At 40.2% G+C, this 24571-nt stretch overlaps 1 protein-coding gene across 1 annotated transcript; it reads right to left on the bottom strand.

The window, feature by feature from the left end:
* Window positions 1–721: 721 nt before the first annotated feature.
* On the bottom strand, window positions 722–23720 carry LOC115216188 (sister chromatid cohesion protein DCC1-like). The gene is made up of 12 exons (XM_029785387.2): window positions 23599–23720; window positions 19612–19776; window positions 18187–18349; window positions 16481–16615; window positions 13883–13973; window positions 12060–12201; window positions 9333–9388; window positions 7504–7577; window positions 7339–7416; window positions 5101–5186; window positions 3238–3300; window positions 722–1511 (listed from the first exon to the last, which is right to left on the bottom strand). The coding sequence occupies exons 1-12, from the start codon at window positions 23634–23636 to the stop codon at window positions 1403–1405; spliced, it is 1200 nt and encodes a 399-aa protein (XP_029641247.1). The 5' UTR covers window positions 23637–23720; the 3' UTR covers window positions 722–1402.
* Window positions 23721–24571: the final 851 nt, after the last annotated feature.

The raw sequence follows: 24571 nt of genomic DNA, 5'->3' as shown, positions 1-24571 counted from the left end.
ACCATGATCTTATGATCATGTGTGCAAACCCTGCCACCACCACTGAGCCACGTGTCTTCACAGTATAAACAAAAAAATAAAAACTGGCCTCACACCAAGTCAAAAGAAATTACTGTACAGTGCTGTGCAGTATGGAACAAGAGGAAAGTTTCTCACAAATTAAATTTGAAGGTTCTTTTCAACTCTTGCTTAAAGTTAATCCACTTGCCTTCACATTTATTGTTAATTACTCTTTCACTTGTTTCAGTCATTTGACTGCGGCCATGCTGGAGCACCGACTTTACTTGAGCAAATTGATGCCAGGACTTATTCTTTGTAAGCCTAGTACTTATTCTATCGGTCTCTTTAGCCAAACTGCTAAATTATGGGGACGTAAACACACCACCATCGGTTGTCATGCGATGTTGGGGAGGGAGGGGGGGGGGCAAAAAGACAGACACACACACACACACATATATATATATATATATATATACGACGGGCTTCTTTCAGTTTCCATCTACCAAATCCACTCACAAGGCTTTGGTCGGCCCAAGGCTATAGAAGACACTTGCACAAGGTGCCACACGAACCATGTGGTTGGTAAGCAAGCTACTTACCACACAGCCACTCCTACGCCTTCTTCAATAAACAAAAAAAGAAAGAAAAAAAACGTCTGACTGTTACACACCACACTATTTCATTGTTTTGTTTTTTAATAGGAAATTTTTTATTCCTATTATTATTCTAATGGATATTTTGTACTGTGATTTTCAAATGAGAAATATTTTTAAAGAATGAAAAGTAAATAAAATTATAAAACAAAAAATTTAATGAACTTCTTAAAATCATTTTTGTCTTGATCCTCTATTTTCACCCTTCAGCATCTAAACTGGCCCCAAAGATTCCATTTGTTTTATGTTCAAAGTGGTCAGATCCAGCCTCTCATACCTACCCTACAATGTAATTTTAAAAATAAACAATCACAGCTGGATGCCCTTCCTAACACTAATCACCCAGTAGGGTGTGCCACATAAAAAGCACTCCGTCCACCCTGCAGGGTGGTAGGTGTCAGGAAGGGCATCCAGCTGTAAAAACCATGCCAAAACAGACAAGAGTCTGGTGCAGGCTCCTACCTAGCCAGCTCCTGTCAAACCATCCAACCCATGCCAGCATGGAAGGCAGATGTTAAACAATGATGATGATGACGATCATCACCATCTCAAAGCTATGAGACAATGCATGATTAATTAAAGAAAAAAGAGGAAATAAAGTCATCTGAATGTGAAAGGGTTATAGGACTGTAAACATATAAGTATGTATGTCTATATACAATGTTGTTGTGTCATCTCTTGGGTTCAGGACAGCATTTGCTAAAAGATTCAATCAAACATTAATGTCATTGTGCTTTGATCTTCAACTTTCAGATAACTGGTTTTCGTGACGTATAAATCTTCTGTGCATTTTGCGTAGAAGCACGTGCATATTTCAGTAACATACTGCTCACATCTAGTTTCCCAGTCTCCAGGTCCCTAAAACAGAAGAAAAAACAAAGTAGCAGAAAAATAAATAGAAATAAAGAAAAATAGCTGCAGGAGTGGCCATGTGGCGAGAAGCTTGCTTCCCAACCACATGCCACTGCATGACACCTTGGGCAAATGTCTTCTATTATAGCCTTGGGCCAACCAAAGCCTTGTGAGTGGATTTGGTAGATGGAAACTGAAAGAAGCCCGTCATTACATATATATATATATACATGTGTATGTATGTATATATAATATATATGTGTATATATATTAAAAAAATATGTATATGTGTGTGTGTGTATATATATGTATGTGTGTGTGCGTGCGTGCGTGTTTGTCCCCTACACACACACCATTGCTTGACAACTGATGTTGGTGTGTTTATGTCCCCGTAACTTAGCAGTTCGGCAAAAGAGACCAATAGCATATGTACTAGGCTTACAAAGAATAAGTCCTGGAGTTGATTTGTTCAACTAAAAGGCAGTGCTCCAGCATGGCCACAGTCAAATGACTGAAAAGAGTAAAAGAATAAAAGGGAAAAAACAAGAAAATGATTATTATCTCTTCTTTCAGTTATTGGACTGCAGCCATGCTGGAGCAATGCCTTCACGGGTTTGGTTGTACAAAATGATCCTAGTATTATTTTAAGTCTGGGATTTATCCTATTGGTCATTTTTATTGAACTGCTGACATAAACAAACTAACATACGTTGTCAAGCAGTGGTGGGGTGAGGGATGGGGGTAATGAAACAAAAACAATGGGCTTCCACACAGTTTCTTATTTGCAATCAGATGGCTTGGGGTTCAGTCCCACTGCACAACAACCTTGGCCCCCGTCACCTGGTTTATTTATTATGTAACTTAGTGGTTCAGCAATAAAGAATGATAGAATACGTACCAAACTTGAAAAGAAAAAAAAAACCTATGTACTGCAGTAGATTTGTTAAACAAAAACCCTTTGAGGTGGTGCTCAAGCATGGCTACAGTCCAATGAGTGAAAGAATAATAAAAATGAATATGTGTGTGAGTGTGTGTCTAGTACCAAAAGGTACTGTTGGCAAGAAAGCAATCACCAAAACAGGCTCAATGTTCAGTCACCTGTGTCAAATGGCTAGCATCCAGACATGCACCCATTCATCTCATTCTGATGAACTGAACACTGGGAACAAGATACAAACTAAGAACCTTTCTATGAAGGGGACAGCCAGATAACTAGTAACTGATGAGTCTGTAACCATTAGTGGTTTTTGAGCAAAGATCAAATTCCTCTACTACATGTAGAGGCAACCATTTTTTTGTTTCAAGAAGCAGGCTGCATGAAACATGTATCATCATAATCATCATTTAACATCTGTTTTCCATGCTGGCATGGGTTGGATGGTTTAACCAGAGCCAGCAAGCTGCACCAGGTTCCAGTCTGGTTTGGTTTCTACAGCTGGATGCCCTTCCTAAGGTCAACCACTTTAACACAGTGTGCTGGGTGCTTTTGAGTGGCACTGGTGCCGCTACTGAAAATTCAAAATAATTATTCGTTACACATGCAACTCAGGTCTGTAGTTTGTCCATAACTGCTCCACTATGAAAATAAGTAAGGCCATATTGTCCCTTAGCAATATAATGAAGAGAATTAATATTTGAAATGTAACAGGTTAAAAACAGTTTTTTCCATTTGATAAAATAAGAAATAATATTTTTCAATCAATGAACACAGAATGTCATACAGTTTACTTACTTAAGATAAGGTGTAATCTCATCCAGGGTCCATTTTCCCTGAGCTTGAAATAATATTGAAAACCTGCATAAAGAAGCAATAATTAATTTTATTTTATTTATCATCATCATTTAACGCCCATTGTCCATGGGTTGGGTTGGATGGTTTGACTGGGCTGGCATGCGCGAAGGCTGCACCATTATAGAAAATTCAACAAAGAAAGGTATTCCATCTGGTGAAAGATAAATATTATTTATTTAAAGGTCACAGTACATGTATTAAAACACTACTAATAGTTTCGTATGTTGAAAAATACTCAAACATATTCTTCAGGCATAAACTACATATCATAATGAACTAAAAAAAAATTGATAATACAGTTCTATATTTAAGAGATGAGGAATTATGTACATTATTTACATTTGACAGATATTTGTCCTCATCTTGTTTGTTGTTAACACGTTTTGGCTGATATACCCTCCAGCCTTCATCAGATGTCTTGGGGAAATTTCAAAACTGGGTTCTCATTCCTAAGGTATTTTTTAATGTTATTATTATTATTATGCCCATGGGCATATGGCGTTGGTGGTTAAGAGGGTAGGCTACTAACCCCAAAATTCCGAGTTCAATTCCAGGCAGTGACCTGAATGATAATAACATTGAAAAATACCTTAGGGGTGAGAATCCAGGTTCAAAATTTTCCCAAGACACCTGATGAAGGCTGGCAGGTATATCAGTCAAAATGTTGTGTTAACAACAAACAAGATAAGGACAAATATCCATCATTGTTAAAAAATTGAATAATAACTTACTTATTATCAATATATATGTCACGGAACATCCCAAAACTTGACATTATCTGAGCCTGATTAGATTATCTAATTATCTAATCATTATCTGAGCCTAATTAGATTACCTATGGAGAAAACCAAACAATACCATAGAAAGTAATACCCACAGACTATGAATCTACACACAGCTTTCACTTTACAAGAATGAAGGACAACTCGGAATAACAAGATATAAGAAATATATACATCTCATAATCCAGGCTTTACACCCCTTTTCCATGCTACCATGAGTTGAACAGGTTTCTGAAGCAATGTATTATGGGTGGATGCCCTTTCAGTTACCTCATGGCACACTGTGACACTAATTATTGAACATGTATACATCACAAACACTCACTTCGACATGTATACATTCACATACAGATATGCTGTGACAGAGAAGACCCGGCAAATAAAGTGAGTTCACAGTTGTAACCTACACCAGTGCTGCATAACCAGCCCACTCAAAAGTACCTTGGAACGTAGGGCGATATGCCGTGCTTGAGGAGACCCATTGAGTCAAGTACATCAAAATCAAATCAAATCACATTCAAATGGAAATTGTAGTTGTGACCCCCTTGCTGGAGGCACGTAAAAAGCACCACCCGAATGTGGCCAATGCCAGCGCTGCCTTGACTGGCTTCTGTGCCAGTGGCACGTAAAAAGTACCATCTGATCATGGTCGATCCCAGCCCCCTCTGGCCCATACTGATGGCACATAAAAAAGCACCCACTACACTCTCGGAGTGGTTGGCATTAGGAATGGCATCCAGCTGTAGAAACACTGCCAGATCAGACTGGAGCCTGGTGCAGCTGCCTGGCTTCCAAGTGCGCAGTCGAACCGTCCAACCGATGCCAGCATGGAAAACGGACATTAAACGACGACGATGATGATATAGTTAGCATGCACAACATGTACATCGGTACTTAGCAAATACATTCATTTCTCAAAGTCTACTTAAAATTACTATGGTTAGAAGATACCAGCCAACTTCAGCAGTAATTTATTTAGTAAAAATTAAATTATAAAAACTAATTGAAAATATGAACTTACCGTTCTGCCAAATCTTCAGGTAAGTCTTCTGCAGAGAAGTACCATATAACCTCTGGTTTTGATTCCCTACTCACTAAAGCTATACCCTGTATAGTGACAAAAAATTGAAAATTTTAAAGATTTTTAAAAATCCATGCAAAAAATGTACTAGAAAGCAGAATGAGACTATTGGGCACTGCTGTTTTGGGTGCTGGCAATTTGGCTCGACTGACTGGACATTCAGAATGTTTTGGGCAACAGTACATTTTGGCATTGGAGACAAACATATACACATGCATATGCAAAAAGAAACACATACAGATTGGGAGAGAGAGGGAGAGAGACATTACAATTTATTAATTGAACACTTTACTATGTGTACCCGGATGCTTTTTTTCATGCTATTGGCACTAATGATACTGCCAAGTAGCTTGCAAGACAGAAAAAGAACTGGAGATAAAGGAAAAAGAGTGTTTGAGATGGGGAGGTGACCCGATGACAGAGGGACAAGCATATATGTCTTGCTATGGAGGAGAAATATGGGTACCCCACATTAAAAGGGGTAGTGCCAGAGCAAATTCTGAGAATGATATCAAAGACATAAATGCAAGCAACTAATATTTAGACACTGATTTATATATATAACATGCAGTGCTGGATTAGCTATTAAACAAAATAAGCATGTGCTTAGGGCATCAAGGGAGGGAGAGAGGCACCACAGAAATGGTAAATGGTTGACAGCACAAAAGAAATCACTTTAAACTTGCTAAAATAATATTCGGGATGCCTTCATCTTTACTAGGTATAGATGCAGATGTGTTACCTAAGATTGATTTTCAGGATCTAATCAAAGACTTTGCAATTCAAAAAAGTAGGAGGAAACTTTTCAAATATAAATAAAGTGGAAGGAGACAAAAATAAACATTGTTTTCCCTCTTACTGTTTTGTTTCGTTTTGAAAAATACAAATTTATTTTATGGTTTGTTATTGTTATATTTTGAATTACATAATCTTTTATGGGGGCACCAAAATTATTTCAGTGCTTAGGGCCTCGATGGGTGTTAATCCAAACCTAAAGATGTAAGAAAACATATGAAGAAATAATGAAGTCTGTACTGAAAGTGTTGAAACCTCAGAGGAACGATTCCATAGGGTGGAGATATTTTTCAGAGTTGCAATATTGCAGGCTAATTCAACACATCACTATTATCATTTAGCATCTATCTTCCATGCTGACATCATCATCATCATCATTTAGCGTCCGTTCTCCATGCTAGCATGGGTTGAACGGTTCAACTGGGGTCAGTGAAGAACAATTTGAATGGATCCGACTGGTCAGAGGACCATGTTGAGCTCCAATGTGTTTTGGGATGGCTTATTCAGCACCAGCACTAGTAGGGTTGCCAAGTAACTTGCAAGAGAAGATCCCTTGATTGAGGGGTTTGTAGCACTGAGGGAGATGGCTTTATGCCAGGTGTTGAGAAGGGGGAATATGATACAGGGATAGGAAGAGGTGTTTTACTATAGAGGAGAAACATAGCTACTCCAACTGGAAAAGGAAAGAAGATGGTGGTGATGAGGTGTCAGGAGATACCATCAAGACATTAAAAGGTAAAGATGCAAGTGAGGGGGGTAAGGACAGAAGAATAGATGAGAGTAATAGGGACAGAGGATCAGGTTAAATCACAAGAGAGAGAGGCAAGTGACAGGTGGGTAGAGAGAGGGAATAATAAAATAAATGGCTCTTGGAATTCCACTCACAAGTGTTCAGTTGTTTGATCAACTGAACAAGCTGTTCATTGAATTAGCATATAAGTGACTGAATATTCCACAGACAGTGTTATTCTTCATGCACTTTGTAGACAGAATCAGCAGGACACAAAGTGTGTAACAAAATTGAACCTTTTAATTACTGGTACACTCCATCTGATGGACATCCATACAATTTCTGCCAAATGCAATTTCATTGACAAATTTTGGGTGTACCTGAGGTAAAAGTAAAAGACGGTGGCCCAAGATAAAGAGAAATATGCAGTGGGAATGAACCTGAAACCTCATGATTACAAAGCAAATTTCTTAAAACAAGACACAACAATGCTACGAAAACTGTTGAAGTCAATTCATGTGGCAGGCCACGGTCTGGTAAATTATTACAATCTGTGTGAGCAAGGAAAACTTGATGATGATAATGATGGTGACAATAATAATGATGACAGCAATGACAACAGTGATGATGATGATGACAATCATGTGACTTACTTCGGTCTGTCTTAGGTTGGTTGTCATCCCTTCTGGAACACACTGCTTCCAGACTTCCAAGAACTCAGCCAAGTTGAACTGACAAAGAAAAAAAAAAAGTATACAATTACACAGTCACTTAACTTGCATGTGTGTTTGATAAGAAATCAGTTTAAAATACATTACCTTCCCAGCATTCCTCAGTGTCAGCTCAGCGAAGAAGGCACAGACTTTATCTTCACTCAATTTATAAAGCTTTCCTGAAAGAATGAGAAAACAAATTTACAAATTGATAAATAATTACAGCACTGAGATGTTTATGATAAGATTGTTAATTTTTACAATGACATTATAGGATAAGTGTGAAAGGCCAGATCTGGCCAGTCTGAACATAAAACAGGTAGAGTATTTGGGTTTATTTTTTAGAATGACAATGCTATTTTATGTTGTTAACAGCCTAGAAATAACATTGAACTATCCCTCAAATTACACCCTACAATCTTCAAGGAAACATTATCTAATGTGATTTCTAGATATACCATCATCGTTTAACGTCCGCTTTCCATGCTAGCATGGGTTGGACGATTTGACTGAGAACTGGCGAACCAGATGGCTGCACCAGGCTCCAATCTGATCTGGCAGAGTTTCTAACACCAACCACTCTGAGAGTGTAGTGGGTGCTTTTACGTGCTGCCAGCACAAGGGCCAGTCAGGCAGTACTGGCAACGGCCATGCTCAAATGGTGTTTTTTACGTGCCACCTGCACAGGAGCCAGTCCAGTGGCACTGGCAACCACCTCGCTCGAATGTTTTTTCATGTGCCATTGGCATTTTTACGTGCCACAGGCACGGAAGCCAGTCAGCAGCTCTGGCAACAATCACACTCGGATGGTGCTCTTAGCGCTCCACTGGCACGGGTGCCAGTCATCGAATTTGATTTGATTTCAATTTCACTTGACTCAACAGGTCTTCGCAAGCAGAGTTTAGTGTCCAATGAAGATAAGGTATGCATAAGTGGACTGGTTATACCCCTGGCATAAGCCACGGGTTATGGTCTCACTTGGCTTGCCAGGTCTTATCACGCACTGCATATTTCCAAAGGTCTCAGTCACTAGTCATTGCCTCAGTGAGGCCTAATGTTCGAAGGTCATGTTTCACTACCTCATCCCAGGGCTTCTTGGGTCTATCTCTTCCATAGGTTCCCTCAACCGCTAGGGTGTGACACTTTTTCACACAGCTATCCTCATCCATTCTCACCACATGACCATACCAGCGCACACCACATCTGATGCTTCTTAGGTCCATCATCATCATCATCATCATCATTTAACGTCCGCCTTCCATGCTAGCATGGGTTGGACGGTTCAACTGGGGTCTGGGGAGCCCGAAAGCTGCACCAGTCCAGTCAGATCTGGCAGTGTTTCTACAGCTGGATGCCCTTCCTAACGCCAAACAAGAGACAAAACGTTCATGGCTGGGGTGCCATTTGATCCTAGATCTGGTCAATCAGTTGACCTGGGGTTAGGAATAATATACTGGTACAAGAGTCAAATTGTAAAATTTGCTAGAAATAATAACCAAATCACTCCTTCCCTAACTAACCATATCTTTTGATCTTAAAAATGAAGGGCATACTGTCAAATAGTGGAGGGTACAAGCACAAAGAAACACATACGTACACACTGATACTTATATGTATGCATATATATATACACACACACACACACATATATATATTGATACAATGGGACATACACAAGCCAATACTAGTTGTTGAGAAGTAGGGAGGGGTACAAACACAGATACAATGGCGTGCACACAGACAGGTTCTGTCTACCAAATTCACTTGCAAGATATTGGTCAGCCCAGGGCTAAAGTAGAAGACATTTGCCCGAGGTGCCATGCAATGGGACACAAAACCACATAGCCATGCCATCACCTATATATAAATACCTCAATATAAAGAATAAAATGTAATAAAAAATAAAAACAAAACAAGTAAAGACATAGTCTCACCTGTTGCACCGTCAACTTCATCAGTATAGCACTTGAGAACATGTTCAATCACACATCTTTTGAAGTGAAACAGAAAAAAAGTTAGAAAAAGCATGAAACCATTTTGTCAATTAATGCAGATAAAATGCTTGGAGTCAACCCTGAAAAGGTTTGTAACAAGTTAAAAAGAACATTTAGTTGATTCATGTCAAGTAATGTTTAATATCATCATCATTGTTTAACATCCGTTTTCCATGCTGGCATGGGTTGGATGGTTTGACTGGGGACAGGCAAGCCAGTAGGTTGCACCAGGCTCCAATCTGATCTGGCAAGGTTTCTACAGCTGGATGCCTTTCCTAACAGCAACCACTCCGAGAGTGTAGTGGGTGCTTTTTATGTTCTACCAGCACAGGTGCCAGTCAGGTGGGCCTGGCATTGATCATGTTCAGATAATGCATTTTATGTGCCACTGGTACAGGAGCCAGTCAAGTGACACAGGCATTGACCATGTCAGATGGTGCTTTTTATGTGCCACCAGCACAGGAGCCAGTTGGTGGGGGAGCGGCATCGACCATGTTTGGATGGTGCTTTTTACGAGCCACCAGCATGAGGAGCCAGTCAAGCAGCACTGGCATTGACCAACGCTTGAATGGTGCTTACTATGTGACACCAGCGCAGGTGCCAGTCAGGCGGCACTGGCATCAGTCACAAACCAATATATTTGAGTATAATCAGACAAGATAAAATACTTTGCTGGTTACAGAGAAAATTCTTCACTTAGATTGTGTAAATACACATTTATTTTGGGAGGTGAGTGACATCGTTGGATTGTAGGATGAATACATTTCTGTGTCGTTCTGCTTTGTCATCCTGACTAACTGATTAAGTGGTACACACATCAGCAAACAGTCCATTTGATGTTTCTATAATTGTGTAAATTACTTGGCTGTAAGTGACTTAGTTGGTTTCCATAGTTGACGAGGCAGAAAGACGCAGAAATGCATATATCCTACAATCCAATGATGTCATTCATAGCCCAAAATAAAAATGTATATTTTAACATAAGTCTAGGTGGAGAATCCACCCCTAGAACTATTTCTGCAGAGAAAGACTCTTATCCCATCTTTTAGGTTTGAACATGTTAAACAGGACTTTACACAAATATATTTTATTCTATGATGTTATTTTTTTGTTGATATTTTTCAGGTAACAAACCGTATTGAAAATGTTTCATTAACTTCAAAAGCAAAGAAAATGGTAAAAAGTGAAAAAAAAAACCTAATGACACAACCTTGTATTTTTTTTTCATCGTTTGGTCAATTGGAAAGTTGGTGATTGAGCTCAGAAAATGACCTTAGCAACCACATCCAAAAGATGGCTTAACAGCTCAGATATGAAAATAGTAAAAATTACATGCATAGGCACAAAGCCACCTTTCTTAATACTACTCCTCACTCAGTTGCAGGTGTCATGTCTGGCAAGTTACTTGGAGACCTTACAACTGCTGATGCTACATAAAAAGCATCCTGTACACTCTCCAAAGTGGTTGGTATCAAGAAGGGCACCCAGCCATACAAACCATACCGAAGTTAACAGTACAGCTCAAACGCAGTTTTCTGATTTGCCACCTCCTGTCAAACTGCCCAACCCATGCCAAACATTGGAGGACAATCATTAAATAATAATGATGATGACACGCAAATTTGTGAAGCGTTCCATATTTTTTAATAGGCACAGGAATGGCTGTGTGGTAAGTAGCTTGCTTACCAACCACATGGTTCCGGGTTCAGTCCCACTGCGTGGCACCTTGGGCAAGTGTCTTTTACTATAGCCTCAAGCCGACCAAAGCCTTGGATGTGGATTTGGTAGACAGAAACTGAAAAAAGCCTGTCGCATATATATATGTGTATTTTTGCATGTATGTGTGTGTGTGTATATGATTGTGTCTGTGTTTGTCCTCCCACCATCGCTTGACAACCGATCGATGCTGGTGTGTTTATGTCCCCGTAACTTAGCGGTTCAGCAAAAGAGACCGACAGAATAAGTACTAGGCTTACAAAGAATAAGTCCTGAGGTCGATTTGCTCGACTAAAGACAGTGCTCCAGCATGGCTGCAGTCAAATGACTGAAACAAGTATAAGAATAAAAGAATGATGATGATGATAATAAGCACAAGAAGAAGAATTGAGTAAATGAACCTCAGTTTCTTTTTATAATTTACTAGCAGTATCGCCCGGCGTTGCTCGGGCTTGTAAGGGAAATAACTATATAAGCATTTTTAGAGAGTTACTTCCCTTATAGATGCCAATTCGGGCTTTCTTAGCCATTTGTGTTTTGGTGTCTTCAAGCCATGAAGTCGTTGTTCTAAAAGAACGCTGGTCTCCTTGACAACGCTTTACGATGTTGATTTCCTTACACTCCCTTCCCCACAGCTTCACGAGGGAGGGAAGAAGGGGGAGAAGCAACACAGGTGCAGGTGTGACCATGGACGCCAACTCCGCCGCCATCGACACACGAAAAATTATGCATTAAAATGGAATAAAAAATTATGTTAAATTATTTTTAAAATCGTAGACTCATCGTAGACGCGCGCTAATACTCAGACGGGCTCGATATGAATCACGACTATAAGATACCCGAATTTGGTTAAACTGCACTGCAAAATGTGGGAGTAGTTAGGAATCTAAATCGAAGGGGACAGACACTCACACAACTACAGTTTTATATATATAGATAACTCCTACTGACCTAAGATAAAGTTCCTCAAGTATTTGACAGCAAGCATCCAATGGAACTCCAGAATCCATCCAGCCGTCTTCCTCTTCACTCAGCTGTAAGACGTGGGAAAGAACCTGACTTTTGAAATCAAAGTCAAGCATGCGCCAATAACCTGATCAAAAGAAAACAAAAAGAAACTAATAAGAGTCATTCCCCTTTAGTGCCTTGTGACAAGTAAAAGGTCACCATTCGAGCATGATCGTTACCAACGTCGCCTTACTGGCACCTGTGCCGGTGGCATGTGTAAAAAGATTCGAGCGAGGTCATTGCCAGTACCGCCTGACTGGCCCTCATGCTGGTGGCACGTAAAAAGCACCCACTACACTTTCGGAGTGGTTGACGTTAGGAAGGGCATCCAGCTGTAGAAACTCTGCCAGATCAAGATTGGGGCCTGGTGCAGCCATCTGGTTCGCCAGCCCTCAATCAAAATCGTCCAACCCATGCTAGCATGGAAAGCGGGCGTTAAACGATGATGATGATGATGACACTCACTGGTAAAGTTTCCACTCATTTACTTATTTATTTGTCAGGCAAAGGTCAAAGTCAACAGTATTGTTTTTTTTTCACCTATGTCAGATGAGCTGAACATGGATCACATAATATACTGTAATATTACACAAAGATATAAGGCGGCAAGCTGGCAGAAACGTTAGCACGCCGGGCGAAATGCTTAGCGGTATTTCGTCTGCGTTACGTTGTGAGTTCAAATTCCGCCGAGGTCGACTTTGCCTTTCATCCTTTCGGGGTCGATAAATTAAGTACCAGTTACACACTGGGGTCGATGTAATCGACTTAATACCTATGTCTGTCCTTGTTTGTCCGCTCTGTGTTTAGCCCCTTGTGGGTAATAAAGAAATAGGTATTTCATTTGTCTTTATACTCTGAGTTCAAATTCTACTGAGGTTGACTTTGCCTTTCATACTTTTGTGGTTGATAAATTAAGTACCAGTTGCATACTGGGGTCGGTCTAATCGACTGGCCCCCTCCCCCAAAGTTTTGGGCCTTGTACCTAGAGTAGGAAAGGTTATTATTATTATTATTATTATTATTATCATTAAGGTGGTGAGTTGGCAGAAACGTTAGCACGCCGGGCGAAATGTTCAGCGGTATTTCGTCTGCCCTTACGTTCTGAGTTCAAATTCCGCCAAGGTTGACTTTGCCTTTCATCCTTTCAGAGTCAATAACTTAAGTACCAGTTACACACTGAGGTCGATGTAATTGACTTAATTCGTTTGTCTGTCCTTGTTTATCCCCTTGTGGGCAATAAAGAAATAAGAAACGTTAGCACACTGGGTGAAATGCTTAGTGGTATTTATCAGCCTTAACGTTCTGAGTTCAAACTCCACTGAGGTCGACTTTGCTTTTCATACTTTCAGGGTCGATAAATTAAGTACCAGTTGTGAACTGGGGTCGATCTAATTGACTGGCACCCTCGCCAAACAAAGATATATATTTATATTCAGCAAATATGGGAAAAAATACTTTTTGAGTTGTTACCCAAAAGACCTGAGCCCTTGGTAGTTGTTCTCTTCAGGGTGGAGAACCGCTTCTACTTGTATCCCCTAACAAACAGTGACACTATACAAGAAAAGCTGTAAGGAAAAGCAGTTATCCTGCAGCCTGAGACCTTTAAATGCTTGCCACAGTGTGCAATCCACTGAAAGCATCCAAGGATCAAGTTATGATGTGAAACCAAGTGATACCTTTATTCCACAATCACTAGAATTATAGTTCAATAATGTTCACTCTATGATAGACAGACTGCAAAAATATGAGGAGCAACAACTACTTACCGTTTATAAAACAAATATTTAACTTTTTCAACCCTGCAAACAGCTCTTTCTCACTGGCCTGGACAATATCAAGAAGGTCCTCTGTGGTGTACTGTAATGTGGAAAGAAATTTTTTATTGTCAAACAGATCTTCCATATAATTTATCTTTTGTCTGAAACATGGCAAGTTTTTATTAATACGAGACTACCTGTAATCTGTTGGGTTTCCCAGCAACAGAGCTTTGTTTTGTGGGTTTTGTTTGCTTTTCCATGTTAATTTGCATGCTTTGAGTGAATGTGATATCGAAATCACACATAAATGAACCCTTTCCCAGGGTTACCACATAACAGGCATTCATTGTCCTTTATCACAAATAGTTGTTACATGTTAGCAGGGTGTGCTAGAAATAGCAGCCAAATCTTTGGAAACCTATGGAAAAAAGCTATTTCACATGGAGGTTACAAACAGGTCTTTTACGAAATATTTACCATATTGTTAATTTTCAAATATTTTGCCCATCATAATGTGTCTAATGGAAAGGTTACAGTTTCTTTCCTTTCAGGGTTAAGTTATTTTCAGAGTATTTTCCCATTATGCACTGTTTTGGGTATTTATACTCCAAAAACCTTGAATGTCTCAATAACTACTGGTCAGATTTACACAAAACTTGTTTTATATTCACATTTCAGGGGCACTTTACTTTCAAGGTATTTTCCCATTATGCACCAGTTTGGCTGTGTAACACTGCAAGCAAGCAAGGAAGATTGAACTTCATTTTTAATGTAGTATAGATTTACTGGTCATAATTTCTTCTTTTGGTTGTTTCGGTCATTGGATTATTGACCCCAGTACTAATTTTACTGGTCATAATTTCTTCTTTTGGTTGTTTCGGTCATTGGATTATTGACCCCAGTACTAATTTTAAGTCTGGTATTTATTCTGTTGGTCTCTTTTCCAAAGTTGCCGAGTTGAAGGGATATAAACAAACCAACATAGGTTACCAAGTGAGGGTGAGGTGGACATACACATATTCCTATCAGAATTTTCTAATTTTGATATGAGAGCTGCTTGTGAAGACCCATTGAGGCAAGTGAGGATCAGAATCGAAATCGATCAATGGAAATTGCAGATGTGTTACCAGTGCCGGTGGCATGTAAGAGAACTTTCCGTTTCGCGACCGTTGCCAGCACCGCCCCGTTTCGTGTCCGTTGCCAGCCTCGCCTGGCCCTCGTGCCGGTGGCACATAAAAAGCACCATCCGTTCGTGGCCGTTTGCCAGCTCTGTCTGGCACCAGTGCGGGTGGCACGTAAAAAGCACCCACTACACTCACGGAGTGGTTGGCGTTAGGTAGGGCATCCAGCCGTAGAAACACTGCCAGATTTGACTGGGCCTGATGAAGCCTTCTGGCTTCACAGACCCCAGTAGAACCGTCCAACCCATGCTAGCATGGAAAACGGACGCTAAATGATGATGATGATGATGATGATGAAATGTATTCGATGCACAAATTAATAAACTTTATTGATCAATTATCATTTCATTTGTGTTTTCTATAGGTCCAGGAGTGGCTGTGTGGTAAGTAGCTTGCTTCCCAACCACATGGTTCTGGGTTCAGTCCCACTGCATGGCACCTTGGGCAGGTGTCTTCTACTATAGTGTCGGGCTGACCAAAGCCTTGTGAGCGGATTTGGTAGACTGGAGTCTGGTGCAGCCTTCCAGCTTGCCAACCCTGGTCAAACCATCCAACCCATGCCAGCATGGACAAATGGACGCTAAATGATGATGGACCATTGGAAATTTTAGTGTGTAATATTTATAAACTGTATGTCGAGTCTAGGAATATCATAAATACAGTTAAACATTATAGACTGCATAGATACATATAAACACTCCCTCCCTCTCTCTCTCTCTCATAAGCACGTGTGTACAAATACAGGGAGAGAAGCAGAAGGGGACAAAACGTCTGATGTCAAACAAGTCAGCATCGAATCAAATGCTAGATAGGCGGTACCAAAATAGCTGTGCCAGAACATCTCATACACATATGCTACATAGGCGCAGGAGTGGCTGTGTGGTAAGTAGCTTGTTTACCAACCACATGGTTCCTGGTTCAGTCCTACTGCGTGGAACCTTGGGCAAATGTCTTCTACTATAGCCTCAGGCCGACCAAAGCCTTGTGAGTGGATTTGGTAGACGGAAACTGAAAGAAGCCTGTCGCATATATGTATGTATATATATATATATATATATATATATATATATATATATATATATATATAATATATATATATATGTGTGTGTGTGTGTGCATGTGTGTTTGTATGTCTGTGTTTATGTGTGTGTCCCACCCCGACATCGCTTGACAACCGATGCTGGTGTGTTTATGTCCCCGTCACTTAGCGGTTCAGCAAAAGAGACTGATAGAATAAATACTGGGCTTACAAAGAATAAGTCCCGGGGTCAAGTTGCTCGATTAAAGGCGGTGCTCCAGCATGGCCGCAGTCAAATGACTGTAACAAGTAAAAGAGTAAAGAGTAAAAGAGTATGTTCTCTCTCTCATACACACACACACACACACACACACAGATATTTATATTAAACTGGGTGTCAAAATCAACCTTTTTGCCCTGGTGTGCTTCATCATCTTCACACTCCTGACCGCTGTATATATTTTCTTCCAACACATGTCGCAGTTTTTCCAGTTTAGCTTTGCAGGGTTTCATTTCATAGTAAGTCTTTAATGAAGAAATAACCTGTTGAACATAACATTGACAAATGAATAAAGATTAAGAATTAACCCATTAATGCATAGCATCCAGAAAAATGGATGCAAGAAAAATTCGAAATTGAAATTGCTCAAAAATCAATGGAAATTGTAGTCGTGCTACCAGTGCCGGTGGCAAGTAAAAGAACCATCCGAACGTGGCTGTTGCCAGCGCCGCCCCAGCTGGCCTCCATGCTGGTGGCACATAAAAATCACTAACCAATCGTGGCCGTTGCCAGCCTTGCCTGGCACGTAAAAATCACCCACTACACTCACGGTGTGGTTGGTGTTAGGAAGGGCATCCAGCTGTAGAAACACTGCCAGATCAGACTGGGCCTGGTGCAGCCTCCTGGCTTCCCAGACCCCAGTCGAACCGTCCAACCATGCTAGCATGGAAAGCGGACGTTAAACGATGATGATGATGATTCGTACCCGTGTACAGTCGGTTTGTTTGTATGCAGTGCCTGCTCACTCATAGAGCAATAGTTTAGAGGCAGACTGTACCAAAAATTAACTCAATAGGAAGTTTACTTACCAAGTAACAGTAATTTTTCCTGCACCCATTTTTCTGGACGCTATGAGTTACAAAATTATTGTTGCAGCAAACAGATTTATATACTCATAGAATTAGGTGATCACCTATACATATTATCTTTTCTACTCTAGGCACAAGGCCTGAAATTTTTAGGGAGGGGGAGGGGCAGTTGATTAGATTGACACCAGTGTGTAACTAGTACTTAATTTATAGACTCTGAAATGATGAAAGGCAAAGTCAACTTCAGCAGAATTTGAACTCAGAACGTAACGGCAGACAAAATACCGCTAAGAATTTCGCCCGGCATGCCAATGATTCTGTCAGCTATGCACTAATGGATTATAAGATTATTGTTGTACATTATTTACATTTGAGGGATATTTGTCCTCATCTTGTTTGTTGTTAACACATTTTGACTGATATACCCTCCAGCCTTCAGCAGGTGTCTAGGTGAAATTTCATACCTGGGTTCTCATTCCTAAGGTATTTTTCGATGTTGTCATTATTATTATTATTATTATTCAGGTCACTGTCTGGAATCGAACTTGGTATATTGGGGTTGGCAGCCCGCACTCTTAACCACTATGCCACATGAATCTTTTCTACTCTAGGCACAATGCCTGAAATTTGGGGGGGGAGGGGGGCAGGCGATTAGATTGACTCCAGTATGCAAGTGGTACTTAATTTGTCAACCCCCGATTTGTTGTCGATTTGCTCAACTAAAGCCGGTGCTCCAGCATGGCCACGGTCAGATGACTGAAACAAGTAAAAGAGTATATCATCATCGTTTAACATCCATTTTCCATGCTGGCATGGGTTGGATGGTTTTGACAGGAGCTGGCCAGGCTCCAACAAGATGAGGACAAATATCCATCAAATGTAAATAGTGTACATAATTCCTCATCTCTTAAATACAGAACTGTATTAATAATAATATTGATGGTAACTAATCTTCAGTATTCAGAAGTTTTAGTCTGCCTTTCACACAGGAAATAAAACCAAAGACAAATGAACAAAGAATTTACCTGAAGATGATTTATAGTTAATTCTCCATCAGAAGTCAGATTATCTGTGACACAGTCTGGCAAGATGAGTAAAGAATTGGAGGTTTCTGCTTCTTTTAGTTCATACGTCTTCTCTTCTGTACAGAGTACAGCTCCATCTGCTTTGTCACCACGGATAACAACTCTATGAGTAAAAGAGAAGGGGAGGTAATAAAGGATCAAGCAGAAAATTTAAAAGGGAAATTACAATGGAGCTTTGAAAACCAAATTAATACAATCACAATAGTAATACTTGGTGACCCCACTGGAGCTGGTGTCCTGTAAAAACTACCCCTGGTTCCACATAAAAAAACAGCTGTGTTGGAGCCATGTAAAAAGCAGCCAGAACACTCTGTAAAGTGGTTGGTGTTGGTAAGGGCACGTCCAGCTGTAGGAACTTTGCAAAAACAGACAATTGGAGCCTGGTGCAGCTCTTTGGCCTTACCATCTCCTGCCAAACCATCCGAGCCAAGCCAGGATGGAAAATAGATAATAAATGAACCCTCATCGTCATCACCAGCAACATTTTACATGCTGGCATGAATTGGTAAGGTCTTCTGCGACACAGGATGTTGTAGAGCCTGCTCCCAATGCTTGCAACAAAGTGAACTCTGCTAAAAGAACCCAAAGACTAAGGCGAAAGGAATTAATACAATGCCGATGTTACCATGCAGGCCAAGACCAGACCTGATCAAAGGCATCTCACCCATGAACACCCTGTCAATTTAACCCTTCCATTACTGTATTTATTTTGAGATGTTCTGTGTTTCTTTCAATCAATTATAAATATAACAAAGAATTTAGTAAAATAACTTAGTTATATTAAGCTAGTGTCAGGAACATAAATTGTGACTAAGGTTTGGTGGGAGATTTTTATTCAAAATTATGAAAACAAGACATTTGTACTCAGAGCCAGAAGCGGTTTCAGCCAGGTTGGTATCAAAAGGGTTAAGAATTGTTTTCCTATTATATATTTTAACCATTTTGTTACCATATTTCTGTTAAGATACTGTGTTTCTTTCAATTGATTTTAAATATAACAAAGAATTGTTATATTTAAAATTAATTGAGCAAGTGTCTTCTGCTATGGCAGTGGGCTGACCAAAGCATTGTGAATGAATTTGATAGATGGAAACTGAAAGAAGCCCATCATGTGTGTATGTGTATTTTACTTCTTTACTTCACATGATGGCTGTAACCAAGTGTCACTGTCATGTAGCAGGTGTCCTTCATATCTCAGTTGCCATAAAGATATGTTTAGGCCATGGAGAAACATTACTTTACTTGGGCACAAATTCCATCTGACCCAGACATACATGGTAAAATAGATGTTATAATGATGATCTTGTAGAAAACGTTCAAAAAATATAAAATCCCAGACCTGAAATAGAATGCAATGCTACTCACTGTTGTCCTTCAACAAGGGAGTCCATGATGGATGCATCGATTTCCAAAAGTTTGAGGTTCTCATTCTCAAGACTTTCAGAGAAGTTGATACATTGTACAAATGGTTTGAATTCAGATGGTTGTATTTTAGCATAAGTTAGAACCTTTTTGACTTCTTCAACAGTTCTGTAAATATAATAATGAAATAATGAAAAATAAAAAACACAGAAAGGTAAAAAAAAAAAAGGAATCAAGAAAGGATATTTTCTGTCACTGCAGAGATGGGCATTGCTGTGTGGCTGAAAAGTTATCTTCCCAACCATGTGGTCTCAGGTTTAGTCCTACTGCATGCCATCTTGGGCAATTCTACTATAGCCCTAGGGTCAATGTATAGCATTAAAAAGTACAGAAATAGAAGTCTGCTATTGATAATTCTGTGCTTTTTAGCACCATATCTATACAAGATGCCTTGCCAAGGTGACTACTGCAGCGTTGTGGAATTTCAGTTAATAAATCCATGTTAAGATATACAGATTCAACATCAACATCTTATGCCTGTTTTCAATACTACCATGGATTGTACTCTTTGATAGGAGCTGGCAAACTCACATGCTGCACCAGGTTCCATTTTCTGTTTTGGTACGGTTTCTACAGCTTGATGCCATTCCTAACACCAACAACTTTATGGAGTGTAACTGGATGCTTTTTATGTGGCACCAGCACTTATTACATGGCACATTCATCAGTGCTTTTTATGTGGTACCAGCACTTATTATATGGCACATTCATCAGTGCTTTTTATGTGGCACCAGCACTTATTATATGGCACATTCATCAGTGCTTTTTATGTGGCACCAGCACTTATTACATGGCACATTCATTCAGTGCTTTTTATGTGGCACCAGCACTTATTATATGGCACATTATCAGTGCTTTTTATGTGGCACCAGCACTTATTAATGGCACATTCATCAGTGCTTTTTATGTGGCACCAGCACTTATTACATGGCACATTCATCAGTGCTTTTTATGTGGCACCAGCACTTATTATATGGCACATTCATCAGTGCCTTTTATGTGGCACCAGCACTTATTACATGGCACATTCATCAGTGCTTTTTATGTGGCACCAGCACTTATTATATGGCACATTCATCAGTGCTTTTTATGTGGCACCAGCACTTATTACATGGCACATTCATTAGTGCTTTTTATGTGGCACCAGCACTTATTACATGGCACATTCATCAGTGCTTTTTATGTGGCACCAGCACTTATTATATGGCACATTCATCAGTGCTTTTTATGTGGCACCAGCACTTATTACATGGCACATTCATCAGTGCTTTTTATGTGGCACCAGCACTTATTATATGGCACATTCATCAGTGCTTTTTATGTGGCACCAGCACTTATTACATGGCACATTCATCAGTGCTTTTTATGTGGCACCAGCACTTATTACATGGCACATTCATCAGTGCTTTTTATGTGACACCAGCACTTATTACATGGCACATTCATCAGTGTTTTTTATGTGGCACCAGCACTTATTATATGGCACATTCATCAGTGCTTTTTATGTGGCACCAGCACTTATTATATGGCACATTCATCAGTGCTTTTTATGTGGAACCAGCACTTATTATATGGCATATTCATCAGTGCTTTTTATGTGGCACAAGCACTTATTACATGGTACATTCATCAGTGCTTTTTATGTGACACCAGCACTTATTATATGGCACATTCATCGCTGCTTTGTGTGACACCAGCACTTATTATATGGCACATTCATTAGTGTTTATGTGACACCAGCACTTATCACATGGCATTCTCTGTAAACCTGGTACTTATTCTACCAGTCTCTTTTGCTGAACCACTAATGGACATATTTACCAAGATTAAGTGACCCATCCGTTCGTGTCCGCTGTCAGCCTCGTCTGGCACCCGTGTCGGTGATACGTAAAAGCACCATTCGCTCGTGGCCGTTTGCCAGCTCTGTCTGGCCCCGTAAAAGCATTATCCATTTGTGTCCGTTGCCAGCCTCGGCTGGCCCCCGTGCCGGTGACACGTAAAAGCACTGTCCATTCGTGGCCGTTTGCCAGCTATGTCTGGCAACCGTGTCGGTGGCACGTAAAAGCACCATCCGTTCGTGTCCGTTGGCCCAGCCTCGGCTGGCCCCCGTGCTGGTGACACGTAAAAGCACCGTCCGTTCGTGGTCGTTTGCCAGCTCTGTCTGGCCCCGTGTCGGTGGCACGTAAAAGCACCATCCGTTCGTGTCCGTTGCCAGCCTCGGCTGGCCCCCGTGCCGGTGACACGTAAAAGCACTGTCCATTCGTGGCCGTTTGCCAGCTCTGTCTGGCAACCGTGTCGGTGGCACGTAAAAGCACCATCCGTTCGTGTCCGTTGCCAGCCTCGGCTGGCCCCCGTGCCGGTGACACGTAAAAGCACTGTCCATTCGTGGCCGTTTGCCAGCTTTGTCTGGCAACCGTGTCGGTGACACGTAAAAGCACCGTCCGTTCGTGGTTGTTTGCCAGCTCTGTCTGGCCCCGTGTCAGTGGCACGTAAAAGCACCATCCGTTCGTGTTCGTTGCCAGCCTCGGCTGGCCCCCGTGCCGGTGACACGTAAAAGCACCGTCCGTTCGTGGCCGTTTGCCAGCTCTGTCTGGCCCCGTGTCGGTGGCACGTAAAAGCACCATCCGTTCGTGTCCGTTGCCAACATTGCCTGGCCCCGTGCCGGTGACACGTAAAAGCACCATCCGTTCGTGGCCGTTCGCCAGCTCTGTCTGGCACCTGTGCAGGTGGCACGTAAAAAACACCCACTACACTCGCGGAGTGGTTGGTGTTAGGAAGGGCATCCAGCCGTAGAAACACTGCCAGATCTGACTGGGCCTGACGAAGCCTTCCAGCTTCACAGACCCCAGTTGACCCGTCCAACCCATGCTAGCATGGAAAGCGGACGCTAAATGATGATGATGATGATTACATAACGATATCTTGAAATACTAAAGAGTAAATTTATTCAATAAAATCGCCATTGGCTTCAACCACGGCCACCAGATGACTTCAGAATCTTCTGCAGCTCTTCAGGACAGTCTCCTTGTATAAGTTGGTGAATGCTGCCATAATCCTTGCCGTCATTTCAGCTTTTGTGTTACAAGCAGTTTTGTTGGTCTCTCACTCAACTGCTTCCCACACATAATAATCAAGTGTTGAGTCTGAGGCCATGTTGTAAGATGACTGGACGCATAACGTCGCCATCACTAGTGATCACTCCAAACACCATCATGTTGACTGGATGTTTGATTTTTATCACTCTCGGTACATGTCCTCAGATTGACAGCCAAACTGAAATTATCGTATTGGAGCTTCCAGTGCGAATGCCAAGCACTACAGCGTATCGTTTCCGAAATTCTGACAGAGTAAATTGCGTCGCGGTGCTATTTTCCTCACAAACGGTGCCCAACTGACCCTACTATACTGTGTAGTCGACAAAGTCAAAAACAAACAATGCGCATGCACGAAATTAAAAATATAAAATGGTGACAATTTACCAATCGCACCCCATATACATACATACATACATATATATATATATATATATATATATATATATATATATATATATATATATATAGGTTATGCGACGGGCATTTCTTTTCATTTTCCGTTTGCCAAATCCACCCGCAAAGCTTTGGTCGGTCTTGGGGCTATAGCAGAATAAAGACACTTGTCCAAGTTGCCACGTAGTAGGAACGAACCTGAAACCATGTGGTTGTAAAGCAAGCTTCTTATCTACACAGCCACGCCTGTGAAATGCGTAAACAAAATAATGCCTCGTTTTTAACTCGTTATTATTTTGTGTTCTTTCTTGTAAAAACAAGTCTTCGGAAGAAACTAATAAGAAAAACGATAATAGAATCGAAGCTCATAACAAACACCGAAACATATGAGAACTTACAAAGAGAATAAGATACAATGAATGAGTGAAAGTTCGAGACTAACCTTAAATCAACATGAGCAACATTTGTTTGACCAGCCATATTTCCCGCACTTTTATGTATTTATTTGGAATAATTACTTATTCATATAGAAATGTTCGCATCTAAAATAAGACTGAATCTGAACTAATCTTTATAATTATATATAAACATAGTATTTAATATTTTATAAAAATATATTTTTTGATAAAATGAGTTACACAAATTCGAAAGTATCTAAAGCATCGTCAATTCTACGGATGCTCATCTGAATCTAAAATATGTAGTTTTAAAATACATTTTGTGTAAACTCAGATTCATCGTCAGTGATGTCTCTGGAGTCTTTAGATAATGAAGAGAACGCATTTTTTTGTTTAGTATCTCTACAAAAGTGTTCTCCGCTGGCTTTGTTTCCTCAGAACTTTCAGAAAAAGTTTTTGTTTTAAAAAGGAAATATTTTACAAATACTTCTCAGAGTGTGTAGATTTTAATTATATCAGAATTTAATGTGAAAAAAAAAGAGAAAAATTGGTGACACATATACCTACATATTGACACCTCATCACATAATTTTTTCAAACTTACAGGTTTCATTCTCTCTCTCTCTCTCTCTCTCTCTCTCTATATATATATATATATATATATATATATATATATATATATATATATATATATATATATATATATAATATAAAATTCGTTCCGTCTGTGTGTGTGTGCGTGTGTGTCTTCTAGCATCTCGGGCATCCTCCATCCGATTGCGCTCAAATTTGATATGTAGATACCGACGGTATCAGGGCGTGTATAAGTCTCGAAAAGGTTACAAAAATCGATTCCAGGTGAGAATGCGATCGATAAAGTGAATAAAATCGTTTTTCTTTGGAATGGAAAAAATGTCTATCGTTATTTCTTTTGCTGGTGTCTCAAATTTAGATTAAAGCAGTGTTTCTCAAAGGGAAGGCCTATGGGACGGTCGGACAAGTTGTTTTCAGAAAATT

Source organism: Octopus sinensis, linkage group LG10 (assembly GCF_006345805.1).
Source record: "Octopus sinensis linkage group LG10, ASM634580v1, whole genome shotgun sequence".
Lineage (NCBI taxonomy): Eukaryota > Metazoa > Mollusca > Cephalopoda > Octopoda > Octopodidae > Octopus > Octopus sinensis.
Note: the sequence above shows the minus strand (reverse complement) of the source record. Positions and strands in the feature narration are given on the sequence as shown.

Excerpts from the sequence above, each read along its gene's own strand:
- LOC115216188 (XM_029785387.2), bottom strand. The coding sequence starts at position 23,636 with ATGGCTGGTCAAACAAATGTTGCTCATGTTGATTTAAG. Across the intron at positions 19,777-23,598 it reads GTTGCTCATGTTGATTTAAG|AACTGTTGAAGAAGTCAAAA; the intron begins GTTAGTCTCGAA and ends TTATATTTACAG. Across the intron at positions 12,202-13,882 it reads AAATATTTGTTTTATAAACG|GTTATTGGCGCATGCTTGAC; the intron begins GTAAGTAGTTGT and ends TCTTTTGATCAG.